The following is a 23,170-nucleotide window of genomic DNA, read 5'->3' as shown; positions in this document are numbered from 1 at the left end:
ATGATGAATCAAATCTCTGTGTAAGACTTGCGATGCCTCAAAGTGTAATGGTTTTACAAAAGCTGCAGAGTGCTGCATAGAAGAAACAAATTGTCATTCAGCTGTCTGTCATAATGAAGGAAAGGTCTATAGTGCTTTGGCCTTAGGCAATACCAGATACTTCTGAGACAAAACTGCTAAGAAGACCACTGAGGGGGCTGATCGGTTATGGCAGTTCCTGTGTTGCAGCAGTGACACAGCAACTTTTCTTCCTATTCCTTTCACTTTTTTTTCAGTATAAGAGCTGATGAAAGGAAATGCCAATTTCTTGTACATGGGAAATAAGAAAAATCATTATTTTGTAATACCCTATTTTCTTTTTCTTTGGCAGAAAATGAAGCTTTTTTTTTTTAATCCAAAAACATTTATTGAATTATTAAGTTGTTCTTTAAGTTGTTCCTACAAGCAGGAAAATATAGCTGATTTCTTTGATTGTGTTTGTTCTTTGGCCACAAGCATGTTTTCCCAAATACCTAGTTATATCCAGATCTGCTATATCTATTGTTCTTTCTGGGTTTTTTGAGGAATACTTAAATATTTAGCTCTGTTAAGACTGCAAAACACAGTTACTGTGAATATCGTCATAACAGTTACTCGTGAGATTTTGCTACCATATGAGACTATATAGGACACTTAAAATATAGAATACTACTATGGTTTTAATTACTGAGAATATCAGATAGTCTAATTAAAAATAGTTTTCCAACTGCAGATATTATAAATGCATATCTAGCTAATCGTCAGAATTTTATGATGAGTGAATAAAATGGAATCATTAACATTAGAAGAGGGTGTAATACTCAAGATCCAATATTAATCTTTGCAAATAAAAAAAGTTGTAGTTCAAAGAACCTGCTTTCAAAACGCTTTCTACCATCAGCTTTACATTCATAACATAATAATTTTATGCAAACCTTGTTTTCCTGCCTTATGAGTTACTTAACTCCTGAGCCACAAAATTAGGTCATAATCATCTTTAATTACAACATACATGTAAACTGCCAATAGAAATTTCATGGAGTGATGTTCTCACTGCAGTGGATGAAGAATCCCAGGAAATAGAGACAGACCTGTCATCTGGTTGCTCCAGTAAATGTGCTGTTTTCAGGTTCCTTAAGATGAAGGCAGAAAAGATAGGAATTCAGATAGGGTTCTATTAGAAACCAGAATTTGGGTTTTGCAAAATTTTGGCAAATCAGAGACATTTCAAAGTCAATAAAGTGTCTCCCCCCCACCCGAAATGTTCTGCTGTCTATAAAAAATCTCGTGAATATGTTTTATAATTTAAGATGGCCTACCACTCACTACATAAAATGCATCTAATTGGATTCTGAATCTTAAGTACTCAATTCTACATTATGTGAGAATAGTGGAAAGTAGTAATAGACAAAAACAAAAGAGTAATTTAAAATTTCCATTAAAGGTGTAAGAAAATACTCTTTCTAGTATGTTTATCTTTGAAAAATGATGTTAAGGTATAAAGCAATGGTCATAAGCATGAAAAGAAAAGGGTTACCTTCAAGAACTACATTATTATTGCACAATTTGGATAATCTACCCAGAGATCATCAAAACTTGATTCCATGTATATTTAAACAAAGTTTGGGATTATCACTGTTCACATAAATAATTCATGTTCTCACTCTTCTTCCCCTAGAGTAGGTTGTTGTCAGACTTTCTGAATACTTAGCCTAGCGTGTCTGAAACCAACCTGCCAAACAATTGATGTTTTTCCCCTGGGCTTGAGCTCTTTCAATGTGGGTGTTTTTGTGGGCTCAGCGCTTATTTATTGGATCTAAAAATTTAAAAAATGTAGAAAACTTCATCAAAAATATTTCCAAAAATACTAGCTAGACATTTTTCTATTAGTTTCATAAAAAACTTTATAGTTTGTGCTGTTTCTATTTTCTCCTTTAATGGTGCCTTTCTTCAGGTTACTAGGGGACACATCAGTGACTGATAATCTTTTAGGAAGAGGAGAGACTAGGAAGATGTGTTAATGTTAATTAAAGAATTAATATGATGGAACTCTTGCAGTGCATAGAGCTGAAGACTTTCAACACTTCATCAAATGTGTTCATTTTCAAGCTTCAGAGAGATTGCAGACCCACAAAAATGTGGTATTCAATTGAATTAGAATGTATTATAGTGAAGTTTATAATTCTGGGCTTCATTCATGCTTAATATGATTACAGATCTCTCTTTCTAAAGGCATTGACATCTGGGCTGAAAGAAACTATGCTTTTCTAGAATCGATCAGCAAAGCTCCTGTGCGGTCTTCCACATAAACTGTTGAATAGGCATTATAAAATAGAGATGTCTTTGCAAATCCCACTTTTGAAATAGTAATTACTTTGATTATTCTTGAAGAAATCCTTCTTCTGAAGGATTCTTCTGAACGTTAGTATGGTACTATCTACAGGGAATAGAGCGTTTTCCTTAAATGTTACCCAACATTAACGTATTTCACCTTTTTAGTTCTGTAGTTTCCTATTTTTAGATATTCTGTTTTCCCTTTAAAATGCAGTTTGTACTGTTCAAATTGAATTACTCTCTCTTTAAGCATGTGTGGTGCTACTTTATTTGTAAGCTGGTAGCTTTCTTTTTCAACTCCAAAACCACCTCTGTGGTTCCTAATGTGTTCTGTCTGAAAAAATATTTGTGCCTGTGTCTATAGTATTATTTGAGTCATTGAAAGAAAAGGTATCTGGTTTCCTATTGAGGAAAAAAAGAAAAGATGAAGTGACATCCATAGTCATTTGCTGTAGGTGACTGGTCTGTTTAAAGATAGGAAGAATCAGGCTGAGCCCCTGAACTGGTCAAGCAGAACCAAAAATACTATTGAGGGACATTTATATTATTAAGATAGTTCTCAGGAGCAAGCTAACTTCTCTGTCCCCATTGTTTTCTCCTTAGGTCCGTATAGCTTCTTTCTAAACAGGACTGAACGATTTTTATGCAAATTTTAATGCAAAGCTGTAACCACAGATAAATTCCCAGAGGCCAAGACTTCAAGACTGAAAACAGCTTTTCTAAACTGTAGTGCTTCAGTCTGAAGTATCTTGTCTCCACTCTTTCTCCTCTTTCTTTTGGTGTCCCTCAAATAGTCATCTAGTTAATTTGATTTCTGAGATGCGGTATTTGTGTGTTGAGCCGTAACTACTGAACAGGCCTAGGATTTTGCAGTTTCAAAGACTAGACAAGGCAAAGTCCTCTCTGCCTGTGGCTCTGACATTCATGGATGGAGAAGCTAGTGAGCGTTGGCTTAGTCCTAAACTCTACAGTGGTTTAGCTGTTCTTTATGGGAAAGATAGAAATTCATGCCAATGTCTCTGTTGTATACAGAGCCACGGTTCTGCTAGATACTCACAGTTAAGTTAATACTGTTAGACGTAAGGGTTACAATATGGTGAATCTGATTTAGATAGACTTGTTCTTTAAAAACAGTAGAGAGGGGAGAAAAAGCAATTATAAGTTAAATAGGAAGGTCGTGGCAAAAGAAATATATGTAATTCAACTAGCAAAGCTCCCTGCCAGTTCTTAATTTAATGGGGAAATATGTTGTATTGGGTTTGCGTGGCAAGGTTGTGGTAGCAGGGTGGGGGGCTACAGAGGTGGCTTCTGTGAGAAGCTGCTAGAAGCTTTCCCCCATGTCTGACAGAGCCAATGCCAGCCGGCTCCAAGACAGACCTGCCGCTGGCCAAGGCCGAGCCCATCAGCGACGGTGGTAGTGCCTCTGGGATAACGTATTTAAGAAGGGGGAAAAGAACCTATGCAACATCACTGCAGCCAAAGAGAGGAGTGAGAATATGAGAGAGATACAGCCCTGCAGACCCCCAGGTCAGTGCAGAAGGAGGGGGAGGAGGTGCTCCAGGCACAAGAGCAGAGATTTCCCCCACAGCCTGTGGTGAAGACCATGGTGAGGCAGGCTGTCCCCCTGCAGCCCAGGGAGGTCAACGGTGGAGCAAATATCTACCTGCAGCCCGGGGAGGACCCCATGCCACAGCAGGCAGATGCCCAAAGGAGGCTGTGACCCTGTGGGAAGCCTGCGCTGGAGCAGGCTCCTGGCAGGACCTGCAGATCTGTGGAGAGAGAAGCCCACACTGGAGCAGGTTTTCTGGCAGGACTTATGACCCCATGGGGGACCCACGCTGGAGCAGTCTGTGCCTGAAGGACTGCAGCCTGTGGAAGGGACCCATGCTGGAGCAGTTTGTGAAGAACTGCAGCCCGTGGGAAGGTCTCACGTTGGAGAAGTTCGTGGAGAACCGTCTCCCGTGGGAGGGACCCCATGCTGGAGCAGGGGAAGAGTGTGAGGAGTCCTGCCCCTGAGGAGGAAGGAGCAGCAGAGCCAACATGTGATGAACTGACTTCAACCTCCATTCCCTGTCCCCCTGCACCACTGGCGGGGGAAGGAGGGAGAGAATCCAGGAGTAAAGTTAAGCCCAGGAAGGAGGGAGGGGTGGGGGGAAGGTGTTTTAAGATTTGATTTTATTTCTCATTACCCTGGTTTGATTGGTAATAAATTAATTTTCCCGAAGTCGAGTCTGTTTTGCCCGTGACAGTAATTGGTGGGTGATCTCTCCTTGTCCTTATCTTGACCCATGAGCCTTTCATTATATTTTCTCTCCCCTGTCCAGTTGAGGAAGGGAGTGATAGAGCGGCTTTGGTGGGCACCTGGCACCCAGCCAGGGTCAACCCACCACATGTGTGGAGGGGTACAGAATAGCAGGAAAGAAAATTATGAGTGTGGTGTAGTATCACAGCATTTCTCCCAAACTTGACTCATTAGAACAGTTTTGACAGGAGGCATCAACATGGTTCTGGGGAGTTAAGTACATTGCTATAAATCCTTTAACCATGGACTGTGTAATAGAAAACAAAATACAAACTTAATACTGAGTTTAATGTCCACAAGACTCATCTGAAAAAACATAGAGGCATGTTCGTTCTTGCCGTCTGATCCCAACAAATCTTTAATTAGATCAAGTTCTGTAGAAACACCTTCTGTGGGAGAGGGAGAGTTCCCCTGTGCAGAGTAGGCTATAGAGCAAGCACACTTACTTTCATGGCTTGAATCACCTAAACAGATTGCCTGCACCACTCCATTCTCTCCATCTACTTAGTCTGCAGAGAACCTCTGCAGACCATCAGTCTTACAGACAATTCTGCACAGCCTAGAGGAAAGCACTACCAAAGATGTAGACTTGGGATGAGACTTTGTCCCTTATATTTCCTTTAGATGACCTCTGCTTCAGGTTTTGCTATGAAGTGCGTTCTGATACATGTGATTGTTTCTACAAGTTGCACAGGGATGGTTTAGTGCTTGGCTTACTGCTGTGAATTCTACAGCAGGGGTCAGGAACTGAAATGCTTTTGTGTATTTCGCCTTTGTTTTGCCTTGGTTGCTTCTTCTGTGGCAACACTGAGACAATATTAAGTATCAAAAAATAGAGGCCAAATGAGCCATAAAGCAAGCAAGTCTTCTAGAAAAGGAAAGTACATATTTTATTACAATTTTTATTTTCACGATAGTAAACAAAGCAAAAGAAACTCCAGAAAATCTAAGCTTCTACAGTTGGTATGAACTGATGTTCTCTCCTTCTGATGGGCTATATCTTTCAAAGAGTGGAGGATTAGAATATGGCAACAAAATTTAACGCCATTAGTGGCACTATGCAAAGGAGCTCATATTTTGTACTCTGTTCAGTATTTGTTCTTGTGAACAGAAAAGTTCGAGATACTCGTAATAATTATCTGACACAGTTTTTTTCTTTAAAGCAGAGCCCTAATAGTTCTGTAATAATATTTAAGCTCTGCAATCTAGATCAATTTAATAGCTACCATTGTATCTCTTAAAATGCTAGGTTTGCTGAATCTTGGTACAGAAACAGTGACAATAGTGCAAAGCTGTTTGGAGCTTCCTGTGAGATCTGCCCATGCATAACAAGAGGTCGAGAGGTCTAGAAATGGGGAAAGAAGAGATCAACAGACTCTTCAGCCCCTCCATACTCCAGAATTCTGTAGCTTGCTCCTTAGATTAGCATGTCCTTGATGTATGCTTAGTGTCGAAGTGTTACCACTACCTCCTCAGCCACATACCTCCTGCCTGTTTTCCCAGCCTCTGCTCACTCATTCGCTGTGCTTCTCCTGCTGCATCATCCCCTTGTTGCACCAGCTCCTGCACTGCCTTCTTGCATGTGCTGCTGACCCCACTTGTTCCTTCAGTACTGCAACTGCTTACTCACATCACTGGGATGGGAAAAGTAGTTCAACGAGTGAGCTGAGGGATACAAAGGTATATGGGATAGGGAAAAGAAGGTAGTGGCAGTGAGATGTGCTTTAAAAAGATCTAGTATCTAGTTCCTGCCTCATTACATACTTGAAAGTTTGTAGGTAAGAAAGGTATCATATTTGAACTGTACTCTAGAGAATTGGGAGTCTGCCTACAGCCCCTGGGAATTCTCATTAGTTGCCGTGTCAGGTGAACACAGCTATTCCAAGATAGTCTAATTGTGTGCTTTTCTTTCCTTGGTACCTATACTGAAATGCTGTGGTGGAATAAATGAAAGCCTATGTGATGAGTAGTTTTTTAGAACAGATCATAAGAACCTTTGGTTAGGCAGCTTAATTTAGTGGATACTTTAATCTTCTAACTGTAAAACAAGGATAATTTTCTGGGTTTTGGCATCTGTAAGTATTAAAAAACTTAGTCTATTTTTTATAAGAGACGTCAGTTCTGTAGTGGCACTTAAAGGAATTCTACCAAACTGTGCTTTGGAAAGGTCTGTATTTGATTATAGTATTAGTACAATGTTGAGATTCTGTTGTATTTACTCAAAAAGGAGGGTAAAAAAACCTAGTTCAACATCATTTGCATAGGATTTTCAGAAAAAGATTTTGTTTTGATTGCAAGTGAAGAGAAGTCATGATTGTGTATGGCAAGGAGGTTATGAATGCTGAAGGAAGTATTAATTACTTAGAGTCATTCCCTCTACAGCACTCCCTTGTATTTTCATATCAGTGGCATTGTATTTCCTTCTTTTGTGTTTACTTTTACCATTGACTTAGTCTCCAGTTTATTACTGTATTAACGAGGATTTTTGCGTGTGAAGTAGAAGATTTGTCTTCCTCACCCTGCCAATGCTACATTATTATATTCTAATAGGCTGATTTTTGTCTAAACTAATCTAGCAATCTGTGTTATTTCAGCAGACTAATTCTAATGACTAATGTTTGAACATGGTTGTTGTGGGCAGTGTGCTGATATGAATTCAATAAGTCGATGGGAGCTTGATCCTGTTTCTTCTAAGTCAGCAGAAAAATAATATTAAACTAATAAAATAAAACTAGGGAGCAGGACCAAGGTAAAAAAAGTTCAAATTTCATTCAACTACTAACCTTGACTGGATGGTTTTTTTAATTAATTGCATTTAGAGCTTAAGAAAGTAATTTAACTGTTCAAGGCCTGAAACTGAGGTTTGGGAGATACAGGTTCTGGTTCCAATATGGTCTTCATTTCTGTGTGCCAAGACAATTTTCATCTGTGCCTCACTTCATCCCAAATTAAAATTGGACAATAGTACTTTACAGGGGAATGTTAAGTTTTATTCATTAGGGCTTTGAAATCTGTGATGGATAAGTTTAGTGCCTGAAAAGAAAGTATTTTTGTTCCATTTTAAAATACCAAAACTAATGCTTAAGTGATAAAAAGAACTGCCATGAAGCAACCCTCTATTTTCTTTCTGTTTAAGTTAAATACAGAGGAACCATGGTACACCTTGCCTGTGAGGTCACGCAAAATGAAATGAACAATTGGCAGACTAGAGGGTCAAGAACTGTAACTTTTTTTCTTCTCTGTTGCTTCCAGAAAGCTCTTGTTGACTTTGTGGTTACTTTTTTAGATGCTGTATTGTTGTTAGCCACTCCAGAGCTGCTGAATGATACTCCCTTCCTAATACTGCTCATTTTTAACTGGGGTTTTAAGTGACAGTAATGTCAGTAACTGGCTGTTTTCTGGAGCAATTCAGGCTGATAGCAGAACATTAAACATCTTATTTACAAGCAGATGAGTACCTCTGTTCTTGGCAGAACTGCATGGGCTGATCTTTTTAACACCAGGGATATATGAGAAATTCAGAAGCAATGTAGTAGGTTTTGCTTTCGGCTGGCTATGAATCTGAAATTCAGCAGTCTTAAAAAATCAGAAACATGGGCCAAGTTTTGAGGGTTGAGTTAGTTTCAAGCCCATTCTTCTCCTTTACTTCCTGAAAAAATCTTATTTTGGGGGAAGTACCAGATCTAATCTCTCCCTCCCCTCTCTGGCCTAGGGCTCCAGTATCCTGAAAGAGACTTTTCCTCCAGCTTTCCAAGATCTGCACAGGAACCGGTCCCCATTCTTAAAATGCCTGCCTGGATATAACTCCTGGGTTATTTTCCATGCATGCAGTACCAAACGGACACTTACAGAACATAGCTGTCCTGTCAACCTGAAGTAGAGGTCCACAACAGTTTTTCACTGACAGGATTGTGATACTAGGTCTGAACCTACAGTGTGCTGCACTGCTTTCCACAGCTTTTCTCCTTTAGTTGTGGTGCTCTGGAGGCCTGAAGTTCCTGGCTGGATGTGTAGTCTATGCCTCATTCCAGAAGAGCAAATTTTGAGTGAGACGTAAGGCCTATCAGTTGTGTTGGCATCTGCCCTCCTTGAAAATGAAACTACGTGGGTAGTTACCAGGTATTTGTGAACAGCCTGGAAGAAGGTAGAGAAAATAATCTGTCCCTGAAGACAGTAAACTCAGGAAGTGCACTCACATTTCCTTACGGGAATTCTTGCAGTAACTATGAGACTTGTTAGAATTAGAAGAGGTTTGTTTATACAGGGAGTGAGTTGTATAGAGACACACTAATTAGATTGGAAATTAGAGAATTTACTTAAACTCTTCCAGGTTTGGTTGGTTGGTATGTTTTAGCCCTGAAATATAAAGGAACCTGGAGTGATTTGAACTGCTTTTGACTGAAACTTGCAGGGTTGAAACAGAGACAGGATTCTCATGGTAAAACTACGCAATAAGATGACTTTTTAGCATTCTCTCTTCACTCATGCAGTAGCAGAAATAACTTAATTCTTTACAGACCATGTGTATTTTAAGCTTACTTCAAGCAGATTCATAACCTTTTGTTTCTACACATACCTGAAAACTTTCTTTTATTTGCAAGTAATTTGATGATTTTTTTTTTTTAAAGCAGGGTACTGTTTCCTTGTTTGTAACCACATAGGAGTTAACATTTTATGGCTGATAGACATTCTTTTTCAAACGAGGTATATTCTCTCCTTATTCAGGAAGCTGGTGGGTTTTCTATGTACGTGTGTTGGCCCCATTGTCTGTCTTCTTTTTACCTTCCTGCTTTTTTCTTTTTTTTTTTTTTCTTTTACAGATGTCACCAGTCACAAGTAAGTCAGGGGACCTAAAATTTAGCTCGGAGCATGACACAGATAGAGACTCACCTGCAACACAGTAAGCAAGAAATATTTAAAACAATTTGCAGTGTTATTTCTACAACTGCTGTTAGAAAACTTTGAGAAATGTTGGAAGGGCTATTTTGTTCTAGCAAGCAAAACAAGTTAGCTTTAGGATAATCATTCAGAAAGTGCTTCCCACCTGAAATGTGAAGGAAATAACAGTTTGTATATATGTATACACACACATATGCATACACACACCTTCTCCCCCCAAAAGAGCAAGGACTGTAATGTAAATGAGAGTCAAAGCTCAGGAGTATGGGATTGCCCTGTGGCATCCCTTAGCTATGTATTAGGCTTTGTTGCTACAAACTGCAAACTATTTTTGCACCTTCTAAAAATTAATTAATATAAATTGCAGAAGGTTGTCACATACCAAGAAGGTGCAAGCTGGCATCTTTGATTGTGACACTTGCATTTTTTAAAAATTGTGTGTATTCGTTGCGTGAAAGCTGTAAGCAGATATGATCTCAACATTTTGAACAAGAGCTTCCACAATATCTTTAGCTATTGCAACCATTTATACTTCAAAAAATACATCTGAAAATACTTCCTGTGTTTGCCATTACAGGTATCTGTTATCTAAGCAGTTATTTCACTGATCATTTTCCAGACTGGTCCCCTCCCCATATAAATAATCTGTGCACATACAGTGTAGATGCAGATACATATCTAAATTTAACTTATCTTTAAATCTTAATTTTCTATCTCCAGCTGTATCTAGATTTGAAAATAAATTGTGAGTGGAAAGTTTAACCCTTATGTATGATGAGGAATGGTCTGTATAACTACACATTGACAGAATTGAGCGTTGAATTTTGGGCATAACTATTCTGATAGGACGTACATTAAGGAAGGAAATACTTTTAAAGCACAGTTGCTTGTGACGGTTGATACAGTCTGTTAGAAGCCAGTATCAAAAATTTTGTATGACTCAAATCCATTCGTAGAACTTCAGGAAACAATTATTTTGAGTGACCTTTCTAGGGCATCCACTGAAGAATGTGGGACCACAGATTTAAAATGCGGAATCACAAATCATTAAATCAAATTCAAGAATTTTGAGTCATGTCAAATGTGAAATACTCATTTTAATGGAAACTAAAGCTGTCCTGAGAAGAGGTCACACTGAAGTGTCATGCTGAAGAAACAGTGCCCCAAACCCGCTTCAGCTACATTTCAGAAAGGTGAGAGAAGACACCTATGTGCCCGGGTCCCTGGAATGTACTCCCTCCTCTGGAACTATAGGGAGCAGGAGCATCACGTAGATGCCAGTCTGAAGTCATGCTTCATGTCATTGCTGTCCCATCTGGGCAAAGAGCAGTGTTGCAGAGCATCATTTACAAGCTTTCAGAGTACTGAGCCATTTATACCTGATCATTAGTGAAAGATGTCATGAGGTAGCGTTTGACGCTATACCTTGTCAGGGGAGAGCTAATTTGAAAGGGAGGAAGATAGACATGTCAGTACTACACAGCGCTGCATTTTCCTTCTATGTACAGGACATTCTAGGCTTTATTACGTTTTTGCTGCATTTGTCCCCAGTGCTTGTGTTTTGTCTGACATGGAGAGGGCAGTTGTCACTGCATGTTTTAAGATCAGAATGCAAATCTGAGTAATGTCAGATATGTACTGCAAGTATGTACTTTGCAAGCTCTTCCATGAATTAGAACATAATGAAATGTGATTCACTTGTCTTTGTAATCATAGCAGTGACAGCACATACCAAGTTTTTTTCAGAAGAGATTACAAGTTTTTGCCTTATTTTGAGAGCTAGAAGAGAGAAGGATCTGGTATTTCTGATGCCAGTAGTTTGAAAGACTGTTCCATATTTCTGTTCATAGGCTATCTATATAGTACAGATTAGATAATAAAACATTTCAGAAACATGGTTGCATATTTTTCATGAAAACTCTCACTTCTTTGTACCTGAAACCATGCCCTGCAGGGCCTGTGACAGAACTGTAGTTTTCTTGTTCACTACTGTCGATGTGTCTTGAAATAACCTTAAAAAATGACGCGCATGCAAGTGTTGTGATCTTAACTAGAAAAGTTTTCTATTTTAGCATCTAAAAGCAATATCAACGTGACTTGAGGTCCAGTTCAATCTGTACTTAAATAGTTGCTCCCCCTAAAACTTTGTTATCTTCCTTTTTCTGTGAAAATACACTTAATATCCATGACACATTCTAGTATATAGTAGGAATTATGCAGTAAATAAACTTCATAAGAATCAAGTGACATGTGATTGCCAAGTACACACTTTCAATATGGAGAAGTTAAACTGTTAGCACCTGCACAACTTAATATACCTTTCTTTGAGCCTCCAAATGAATGTTTGCTGTTTTGCCTACTAGAAGAGTATTCATTATGGCCACAATACCTGCTGTAAAGGAAAGTGAATGGCAAGCCCTTATGACATGTCTGTCTGGGTGGAAATTACAGTTTTGCAATAGGAAAACAAATTTTATCCAAGGTGGTAGTAGATTTTTATCTTAGCAAAGCAGTTAACCTATCTTCTGCAGACTCTAGAAGAAATAGAGAAATGTCCACGTAATAGATGCTAAGCATACTAACGTTTTTATCGAAGTATCTCAAGGTTTTGATACATCATCACATCTGATGTTCAAATAATAAAAAGATGAAAACCACTTCTCAAAATCTGAGCAGCTTTACACTGAAATTCTGCATAATAGCCTCACCCTTCAAATATTAATGATTAGCCACTATTTGTCAGTACAGACATTATCTCCTAAGATATATTCCCATTGTACAGTTTTGTTGAGCTACACTAGGTAGTGCTCTCTGCATAAATTTACAAGTGATTACACATCAGACCCAGCTGAACACTCAGTTTGGTAGATTGGTACTTATTACTGATTAATTATGATTTTGTACCCTGGTTTCCTCATGCAGCAGTACTTCTCAAATTATTCCAGGAATCCTAACACAGAGGGTCTTGAACTCCAGAATGTTTTCCTTCAGGCTGTTCCAGTATTAGAGCTGCAGCAATTCATGTAGTCATGAATACACAATCTAGCTTAAAAAAAAATTCAAACTTTAGGCAGTCATCAGTCCATTATCAAGGTTGATGTGTAAACATTTTCATCTATAAAATACGATTACATTAGGACAATATCACCAACAGTAATGCTTTTGCAGCACCCTTTTTGGGGAAACTGCACACATCTCATTACATTCTTTAGTCTTCATTCATCCACTCGCTTATGTGTTTTAGCAGCATTCAACATAACAGTTCTCTTCACAAACAAAGACCTCATGCTAGACACAATACAAATTTTGAACAAAGACAGTACCTGCTCTTGAAAGGTTACAGTCAAAGTGTTATTACATATTTATAGTTAAATAAAGTTACGACTTCTGCCAAGAGTGGGAATTCAGGGTAGAAGTGGTGTAGCATCTGCATAACCTCTGGCATCATCTGCAAGACCAGTCTAATTCCCTTGTTAAAGGCACTGACTGGGAAAGATACAGGAGCTTGACTGATGCTTTTGGCATTGTATGAAGTCTGATAAGCATAAATAGACATTAAAGTGATTTCTGATTCTGTAAATCTGTCATAGTTCAGGTAAATTAAAATGGAAAAACTAATCTATGCACTTTGCCTGCCTGTCTTATTCTTGTTGAATAAATAAACCAGGAATCTTTCTTTAATTGCAAGTATTTTAGTGTTTGAACTTAGGAAAGAAAAAAAAAAGGTGCAGTGGCGCTTTTGTGAGAGGAGACTGGTAATTTGTACTTTTTAATTATATCTGTTGACTATTGATCAAGACTAGCTGATTTTTTACGATCATGAGAAGTTCTTTTCAAAGCAATGCTATGATATGTTAAAAAGTAGACTAGTGGAGTGGTCTCATATTTTGTCTTCCTGGTTTTTCAGTCTTTGTTCTGCTGCAGAACGGTAGTTTTTGTAGTTGTTTCAGCATTGTACTCAAGGGGGAGAGGCAGACAATTCCTCTAACACATCAGCTGTGAGTGGAAAAAGCTCTAAATTTGGACTAACTTTGTGTTTCTTTTACTCTTTTTATATCCACCTTCCTCTAGAGGTGCAAAGAAAAAGAAGAAAAGGATACAGAGGAACGAGAGGGAAAATCAGCACAACTTAATGAGTCTCGATACTCCCGTATCATCAGTTACAGCTAACGGTGTTGAAAATGAACCTACAGCCCATGGGGTGAAACTGAAGAAGAAGAAAAAGGCAGCGAGAGGCTCAAATTTAAGCACAAACGGAAAGACAAATACTGCCTTTGAGCCTGAACACTATGACATACAGTCATAACTTAATTCCAAATACTGGTGTGATATTCAGTATATGCATTGAAGGCTGCAACTATGATCTCACTTCAAGGATTAACAATAAACAAAAAAAATTAAAATATGAAAATATGCAAAATGGCACCAGTTGTGACTTAACCAATGGTGTAAACCTGGTTTGGAAGACTTTTGCCTTGGGTTCCTTGAAATCAACAGAAGTTGCATGTTCAGCTCCTCACTGGACTGGTAAAATCTGAAACTGTCAAATACAATGTTAACCAATTTAATATCTGATTACACCTTAGCTTAGGCATTTCTGTAGATCAGTCCATTGGGAGCAGAGAATCAAGTGAAAAAGTGTGATCTAGAGCAAAACAAGCCTAACTACTACATAAGTTATTAAATTAGCATTTTAAAATGTGTTGTAAGTAAAATAGAGGAGTGTTCAGAATGGTAAAATTACAAAGGAGTGCTGGTGTTACAGTGTACCTAAAAACATAAGCTTTTTAAAAATATTTTCCTGACATCAGATATTCACTTGGACTCCATTTTGCAGCTCTGAAGCAAATTGTTGAGTAACTACCTATGCAACTACACTGTGGGACTACTCATGCTTACCAATGTAAATAAGTGTTGCAAATTCCAGGCAGTTACATTTTTCAAATGAGGTTTTCTGCACATAATAAAGATGCATTGCAGTTTTGTCAGAGCTCCTGGCTGCTTTGGCAGCAGTCTTGCCAAATATACTTTCTTTCGTCTGAATGAAATATTTCATATCCAACTGTGCTGTTTGTTTTACTTGTTGTCCTTATTCACTTGTAAGTGTCATTAATCTATTTTTTTACTTGAGTATTATGTTGTGAACTTTTACTAATTACTTCACTAATTATCTACAGTGCTAAATAATTCATGTTTTATATTAAACAAAACACTTTTTATCAGTTAGTGTTTTTTCTGGCTGATGATGTCCAGTTTATTTTTACTCTGCAAGGAAATTCTTCCTCCTCCCCCTCTGAAGCAATAAATAACATAAAATTAGAAAGCCCTTATTTAGTAGACAGGGCACTTGATTCCATTAAAAAAAGAAGTGAGAATAACAATGTTGGGCACTGATGTGTGAAATGCACCCAGATGCAGAGGACTAGTTGCTATATATTGTAATATCTTCCCTGCCCATGTTTTAAAGCCAGAAAAATCTGTAAACTTGTTTCTTTTGAGTAAAGCACAGCAGCAAATACTCTTTTTTGCCCCACTGGTAATTGTTCTTTGCTAACAGTCCTAGCTTTTCTTTGCCTAGAGCATGTGTGTGGAGTCCTGCCCTAAATGGGGCTTGCATATGTGTACTGGAAGCTTATGTCTCTTTCCCCAGTCGGAGGTGGTGTAAAATTACCTTAATCCAGGGACTGCTCGATTCTAGGAAGGTTCCTAGCCTCTTATCTATCTGCTTTTGTGATATATTCCAACTCATTGTTCTGTGTGACATGTGGGATTTAAAGATTTTATAAAAGAGAAAAATGTCAACTTCTTATGTTTCTTAAACTGTCCTGGATCACATTTAAAGTAAGGGCAGAGCATGGCATGAGGCTCCACGTCAGGGAGAGCTGAGCAGTAGCCAAGATCTGGGAGCTCATTGGAAAGCATTGTAAAATGTTAATTTGGCATTGTGGACACTGAAGGCAGAAATAACACTTCAGATAAACACCAGAGAGAAAGGGTAGTTCTAATCAAAGGCACAGCACCTCCTTTCATGCTTGCGAACTAGGGCTCCAATTATGTTCACTGCTCTGAAGCTGAATAGAGCTGCTTTGCCACACTTTCCAAATTGAGAGGAGAGGCAGCAGTAGTGTCTTCCAAGGCACAGTTCCAAATAACAATTAAACAGAAGGAATCAGATAAGAGCCAAACATGAAAATGCAGGGAGTTGAAAATAAACTTTTCATAATTTTTTCTTGTAATTGCAATAGCTTTTGGTTTGTTTTTATAATTTTTTTCCTCCCTACCACATGGTTGGTTAGTGACTTCTATTCCTTTATACCATGTCACTGTGGTACTAGAGTTTTCTGCATTCATTTAACACAAAATGAACAAAAAGATCTGAAATTTAAAAAAAAAAAAAAGATAACATCCTTCAGTGTTAAAATTAGAACCTTCAGTCTAAAATCTCTTAACAAATTATTAACGTGGCATAATGGCAAAGACAGTTTTTACCTTTTGTTCAGAAATATGGCCGATATGTTCATTTTAAGAAAAACTGCTTTTCTCTTCAGTGTTAGTAGATTCCTTATTGTTCAGACATTGCTGTTGGGATTTTAAACTTAGAAGAAAGGATAAAACTTTTAAACAGTTTGGTTTAGGGTAATGGTTTAAAAAAATAAGTTTTTAAATTAAAATTTATGTAATGCTTCTTGTTTCTGTGTTAATGCAACCTACATATTTCTTAAAATCACTTTAAAATGAGCATTGTGTATGTCTGCTGAAAATTGTCCAAGTATTTAAGGGACTTAAATTTCAGTGGAAGAAAAGAATTCCGGAAGGATTCAGATTACCTACTGAAAATGTTCCTTCTTCTTTTTTAGTTGAAGAGCTACGTTAAGTATCCGAAAACATGAGTGCCCTGCAGAGTTGCTCCCTGAGCCATGAATTAAAATACAAGAGTTATAAAAGTCGGTTTGAGGAGTCTTTAGAGGGTGATACAAGTTCATTGCTGGAACAAAGCAGATAAAACCTTGTTTAAAAAAGAGTAAATATTAGATATTTATAACTGCCTGGTGATAACAGCATAGTAGTTCTTTCATTGTTCTGGTGTTTTTAGAATTTTTGTGTCTGTGGTTACAACATACAGTTCCTATTACATTTTTATGATATGGCCAAGACATCGAGAACAATACATAAATCAACAAAACAGAAAAGAATGAGTGGCATATTTTTCCTGTGTTTCCCAATAGCCATCAGATTGCATTTATTTTTTTCCTTAAAATAATTTGAGGAACAGACATCATAAAACACAGTAAGTATATTTGTAGCATCACTTAATTCAGAAGGCAGTAGGGGATGGATCACAGTCAAACAAGGGCTAATGAGAACACAGAGGAACATGACAACTGAAAGTCTCTGTTGACTAGTGAACTAAATCTCCCGGCTGGACCTGATTGTCTGATGGAGAATTGAATGTCAGGATCATTTAGGGTTAACAATGGCCCATTACAAGCAAAAGCAGACAGCTATGAAAAATAGCCGGCATGGTAGCCATTCTGCAGAGACCGTGGATGCAAACTTGATAATGAGGCACTTCATTCACTACATCCTTCTGCTCTAATTACTAAGGTGAATAGGAAATACTTCATTTAAGGCGGGAACAGACTAAAGCAAAAACACTTGTTTGGTAAACACAAAGAGTGGTGGTGCTTTTTAATGATCCTTTTCTAGCACGTATGAAATTAGTATGTATGCAGTGCAACCTATTTTATGGATGTGGAAATTGGGAGGGGATAGAAGTATCTTCTGAATAGCAGAGGGAGGCTGGAAAAATTCATGTACAGGTTTGTACTCTGAGGTTTTTCCCTTAGCATTCTGTCCAATGACTATTCAGAATGTTTTGGACAAATTAATTTATGGATGTACACCTGCACTTGTAAAAAAATATTGTGTTAGTTCAAGGAGTTTTATTGCTTGGAGTATAAAATATGTGTGTTAGGAACAAAACTGCTCTATGTAAGGAATAAAAACGAGAGGAGGTCTGAGAGAGGGAAATAAGCAACTTGTGAAGAAAACTGCTGTCTGGGGGACACTTGCAAGAATGTGGCAATTAGAAATTGGAACTTAAGAAGAAGGAACAGAAGATAGTGAGAAGGCGTGTTATAGCAGAGCTCTGGTGGCTTCAGTCATGTTTCTTAGACTTTAGAAATTAAGATACTTAACCACTTTTTAATACATTTAAGTTTTTGTGCCATTTACAGGAGCTTTTTGGATGAACTTTTTGAACACGAGGAATATTCTCCTGTGTCTCTCCAGTAACTTGTAACTCGGTACTGTCCTAACTCTGAGCTACAGCCTGGAAAGGTCCACTGACTTGCAGTGCTGTTGGGATAGATGAAGCTTTGGTTCCCTAATTTATGGCACAGGTCTTCAGAGGGCACCTTTGTAGTTGCTGTCTGTTGCAATATGCACCTCTGCCTTGATTCAGTCCTCTCCAGCCTCTTCATCTGGCGCAAAACAGCTAGAGCAGGGATGAGAATTTCACACCAAGCATCGAGCTGCTGTTTCGAACATTAAATATCATATGATCCTTTTCTTATGCGTAGATGTGTTCTACTCACAGTGGTTTTGGCATGAGTTTTGTCCTTTGTTCAGTCTGTTGTATGCCAGTTGCTTGCTGCCTTCCCCTTCTGAAGGGTCTGTTTTCCAGCAGTGACGTGTATACATAGAGTCCCATTCCTGCAAGCTGCTCAGAGTAGATGGACCCCTATACTCAAAGCTCCAGCAAAGTCAGCAAGGATTAGGCTTTCAGCAGCAACATCATGGCTGTAGTTTGTACGTTAGTGTACACTAAGTTTAAAGACTGGAAAAATATTTTCTAGCTTGCATTCAAAAATGATAGCTCTGCGTTTCATCTAAAACTCCTGCCGGCTGATTTTTTGCGAGGACTTTGTCAGGCTAAATGAATTTGTGCTATGTTTGGCTGTGGCAAGCAAGTTTACAAGTCCTGTCTAATGCTCAAATGCAAATACTCAGCAGAAACTGCAGATGCCACTTTTAGCGGAAAAATGTTTCCACACCGGTAAAGCAATATCAGTAAAATCTATGCTCTGAGCAGACATCAAATTTTTGTTGCACTTATATCGCCTGCACAGGCAGGGAGTATAATAAACTAGTGTGTAGCAGCTGTAAATTTTCTGAGGATTTATCTAACCACAAATACATCGAAATGGGGAAATAGGGCTATATTAAACTGTGCAAGATGCTGCTGGAACTCAGCCATTTCTGCAACATCCTGTAATTAATTTATTATGACAGGTCTGGCAAACTGAAACACCCAATACACTTGCGACAGACTGTTATGATATAGCTGTTTGAAAACTCTGTAGTCACATAAAATGCAGGTATAGCTGGAAAGGGGAAAAAAAAAAAAAGTCAACAGTGCAATATTAGCATTATTTCTCTGAATCTAGAAATCGTTCCCAGACTCACATTCACCAACATCCTGGAGTGTCCATGGCAAAGTCAGTGCAGGCAGAGGTACTAGCTGGAAAGGAAATTGTTGCAGAATATATTGGCTTAGGTCCTACTGTTCTGCGAGTCAGAAGGAGAATTAATGATGTTCTGTGGACATGTTCAACTGAGGAACCTCTTCTCACACATTTTGTGAGTCAGTGCAGGCCCTAGCCATGTGTTTTGGTGATGAAATTAAGAAGTGGATCTAAGACACCCGGTGCCGGTTTAACTTTCTTCTTGGTCAGTCCATGTTTTTGTATCTCTGCCCATGTTAAAAACACTCAGTTTTGTTTAATAATAGTGAGAGAGTTCCAATGAAATTGTCTGTGAGTTGAAAAGAGAATTAGTACAAATTTCTCAGAAATGAATTTTTTAATGTCTCTTACTGCTTGGTTCTTACAAAGGTGGCTAGAGTAGGTCCTCCATGCATTCAACTGCTTATCCTGAATTGTTGCCTCGGCTCTCAGTTAAAATGAAGAAATACCAAATTTTACCTTTTTTGGGGGGTACCTTCAGTCTTGAATACCCTGCTATTATTCCACAGCTAAATATAGCCTGTTCAGCACTGCAAAAGTGCATAATTTGAAGAAAAATCCTCTTTCTCCCCTCCCAAATTTTGAGAAGTAGAATAGGTTGGTTTGCTTCCTTGCTTGCGCTGCATGTTTTAATGTGCACAAGTTAAGCCTTTGTGTATCCATTGCCGCAGGTGAGCGGTGCAGAGTAAATGCAAGTAGTTATCATCACCAAGTGTTACTCACTTGGCAGTGTTTTTTTATTATGGACTGTAATTTTTCCCTTAGTTCCACTTTGACGTTTTTATCTTGCCATTGCATCATCAGCCATTTTTTTTCAGTGTATGTCATCAGGATTTTGACACCTTTGTATAGACACTGTATAAAGCAACTTAATTTTATGTTCTGCATTAATTTTAGCACTTAATGGGGATATACAGTCATGGGTGTAGTGGTGATATCAGCCCGAGGCTCATTAAAATAAATGCCACCTAAAGCCAAGCTCCAGCAGCCTGCATAAGCCTATAATAAGCTTATACAGGGGCAGTTAATCCCCATTGTGATTTGGTATAATGTTATAATGAGAAAGTGACATCAGGGAAAGGGCAGAAGGGGCAGTAAATGCGCTCTGCTGTGTGGCCGAGGGCTCCTGCCATCCCTCCTGCTTAACCAACAGCGTGACCGGAGCTGATCAGGCCCGGGTTACAACGGAGGGCACCTAAAAACGGCTTTTCTGTTAACTGAGGCAGAATGCTACAGCGCAATAAATATCTCGGGGCGGCTCTCCTCGGTGACGCAGCACGGACACACGCAGGCAGGCAGAAGGTGCAGAGCAACTCGTGGCCTTCCGCCGGCTTGCTGCCCAGTGAAGGCTGTGGCCTTGCAGGTCCTATTCACCGAAGGAAACCTCCCGGAATCAGGACTCCCAATTTAGACCCCAAAGCTCCTCATTTGTTGCCTGCATCCAAAAGGTTTGGATGAGAACCAGGTGGGCTGCCCCGGGGGCAGGTCAGTAGGCGGCAGGGCACACTCACCCCTCAGAGCGAGGCAGGGGGGGCACCCAGGGCACGCTCCTCGGAGAGGGGGCTGCAGCTTGGCGCTGAGCAGGGCCCGGGATCAGCCTTCCCGCTTCCCAGGGACGCGCTCCAGTCACCCAGCTGGCACGGGGAAGGAGGGTGGAAGCTCAGGACGACACTTTTTGCCACATGCTTGGTTGAAGTGGTAGCTGCAGCCGCTTTTTTCTTGCCATTCTTTCAGTCAGGGTGAGATTTTTCTCTCTGAAAGCGGAAAAAGCCCTCGATGGCAGCTCTTTGAGTTCAGCGTCTCTGGCATTTTGCCCTTTATACTCTTCGGCCACAAAATAGTACAGGTTTTCGGGTCACGTTTGGAAACCTGGGCACCTGTCTCTTGCCAAGGCACACTTGAGGCAGTGCTTTTGACATCAGGTGCGTAGGCCAAGGGGCATGGACTTGGCTCCCTCCAGTTAGGTCCCTGAGGGGCCTGAATTCATAGGGATAAAAGATGTCTGATTATTCCATGGTTCTGGTTGTTGGTCAGGTTCTGTGTTGAAGGACAGAGACCCGTGTAGACAGGGTCTAAGGGACAATCTCCTGACTGCGTTGTGCGATCATCTAGCAGCAGCTTGATGCAGTTTGCTTCATCAGGAGAGCTAATGTTTTTGACAGTGCTTAGCATTCACTGGTATTTTTTCGTGCCAGTGAAACAGGAGGCAATACAAGACTAGTAATGCTGACGGTCAGGTCATACCACTACCAACAAAGATTTCTCCTGAGCCATGAAAAACTCAGAGGAGAAAGCTGTAAGACTCAAATCCCTTTCAGCCTAAATGTACTTACTGGGCTTGCCACCAAAGACGATAAACCAAATGTCTAGCTCAGGTTGCTTGTTCTAAGAAGGAGTTTTGTATGGAGAGGAAAGAGTGACTGGTGCAGCACACTGGGGTTGACACACTGGTCAAACACTGTCAAGGTTTGGTCTTTTTGTAGGCTGAGGTTGCTTCACTGAGTCACTTGAACTTCGCCAGTTTCCCACGCTAAGAGCAGCACTGTAACATCTGTGAATGTTTTGGGGGTATCTTTTTTTTCTGGTTTTGTTCCTTTTTTGAATGTGTGGTAATACATATTGGAAACTTATCTCTGTATCATTGAAGAAACCTGTTCCTAATTTGTTTGAACTGTTGGTATCTTTTTCTGGAACGCTGCCATCTTTTCCTAGAGCTAGACTCAGCTAAGTTTAGATACCTGCTTTCTTAGGACCCGACAAGGGACCGGCACAGCTTCCAAATTTGAAGATGCACATATTTGTGCCTGAAACTGTAGCTGACCGGTAGTTAACCTCAGTTGCAGAGTTCCTTTGTAACTTGGAGTTTCTTGGCCTGAGTACATCTTGCAGAGTCAGGCTGAATCCTGCGCATTAAGTAAAAGTTTAGTAAGAAAGAAAAAGCGAAAAAGAGAATTTGCTTGTCATTTGAACCTGTGCAAAACCAGTGGAGAAGTGCTTGAGTGGCACACTGGTAGTCTGTTCGCTGCACAGTGCAGCAGTGTGGAAAACAGGCCCTGCTACACGCGGATTTGTAAGCAGTGGCAAATGTCACACGGGATTAAAGGCTCCTGGAAGGACACACAATTTGTGGTGCTGCTCCCATTCTCCCTCCCACCCGCCCTCCCTGCTGGCTTCCTGCCTCCTCTGTAAAACTCCAGCTGAAATGGAGAAATGGGATGCGTGGCAGCGTGCCAGCTGCCCGGGCATCAAATGCCGCTTATCTCTCTGATGGACACCCTGCCGTCGTCCATCCCCAGGGTGACTCACTTCTTCATGCACTCATGCGTCATGTAACCCAAAGAACTTATTCACTCCTGGACATATTTGTGCAAATATTGATATAGCTGCTTTGTTTTGTACTGGCCCTTTTGAAGGTTGGCTTTTTTGTTTAGGTTGGTTGGCTGGTTATTTGCCACTATCATTATAGCTTTCTTTGACTAGAGAGGTGTGAGTAGAACTGGTTTTTGCTGCTTCTGTCCTAAGGTGCTGAAGTATCTGCTCTAGGATAAAAAGCATTTGAAAATGCTTTGGAAAGTTGTAAAAGTAAATTTAAAGTTGTGATCTGGAATCTTAGTGCTGTCTGAAAACCAAGAAAACTATTTGTCAACAGATATTGAAATGATTGTTTCCATTTTGTTGGTTTTAATTTACAACTGGTTTTGTGACTTTTAACTGAAATCAGATTCATTGACTTTAATCTGAAACTGTTTTCTAAATACTCAATGACCTAATTCATTAGCCTAAATTATGTTCTATCAGTATTTATTAAAAAATACACCAGTGGTTTTACAATAATTTTCAAAAAAATAGTAATTACATTGTCACAGGAAATGTTGACAATGTTGACAGTTTTTTACAGAGAACTTCTGTGCTTATTTAAAGACCATTTTTTAGGAAAAATATTTGTATGAAAAACACTGATGTTGAATACTCAAATGAATTTGCTGCTTTGGCAGTGTAACTGGTCTAAGTGAATAAGACTGCATAATAAGTGTGACAAATTTTGATTTCAGTAAGATTTTTGATACTGTCTCATATGATACTTTTTATA

The 23,170-nt window shown here is 39.3% G+C and overlaps 1 protein-coding gene across 7 annotated transcripts in view; it reads left to right on the top strand.

The window, feature by feature from the left end:
• AHI1 (Abelson helper integration site 1) overlaps positions 1-15,072 on the top strand; it is a 100,137-nt gene extending 85,065 nt beyond the window's left edge. For 4 of the 7 annotated variants that reach the window (XM_052784430.1, XM_052784431.1, XM_052784433.1 and 1 more), the window contains exons 24-25: positions 9,475-9,554; positions 13,625-15,072. In XM_052784430.1, coding sequence (XP_052640390.1) covers positions 9,475-9,554; positions 13,625-13,859 — 315 coding nt within the window. In that variant the 3' untranslated portion in view covers positions 13,860-15,072. The other 3 variants (XR_008234766.1, XM_052784435.1, XM_052784436.1) reach the window with 3 other exon arrangements.
• The last annotated feature ends 8,098 nt before the right edge of the window (positions 15,073-23,170 follow it).

Source organism: Harpia harpyja, chromosome 4 (assembly GCF_026419915.1).
Source record: "Harpia harpyja isolate bHarHar1 chromosome 4, bHarHar1 primary haplotype, whole genome shotgun sequence".
NCBI lineage: Eukaryota > Metazoa > Chordata > Aves > Accipitriformes > Accipitridae > Harpia > Harpia harpyja.
Note: the sequence above shows the minus strand (reverse complement) of the source record. Positions and strands in the feature narration are given on the sequence as shown.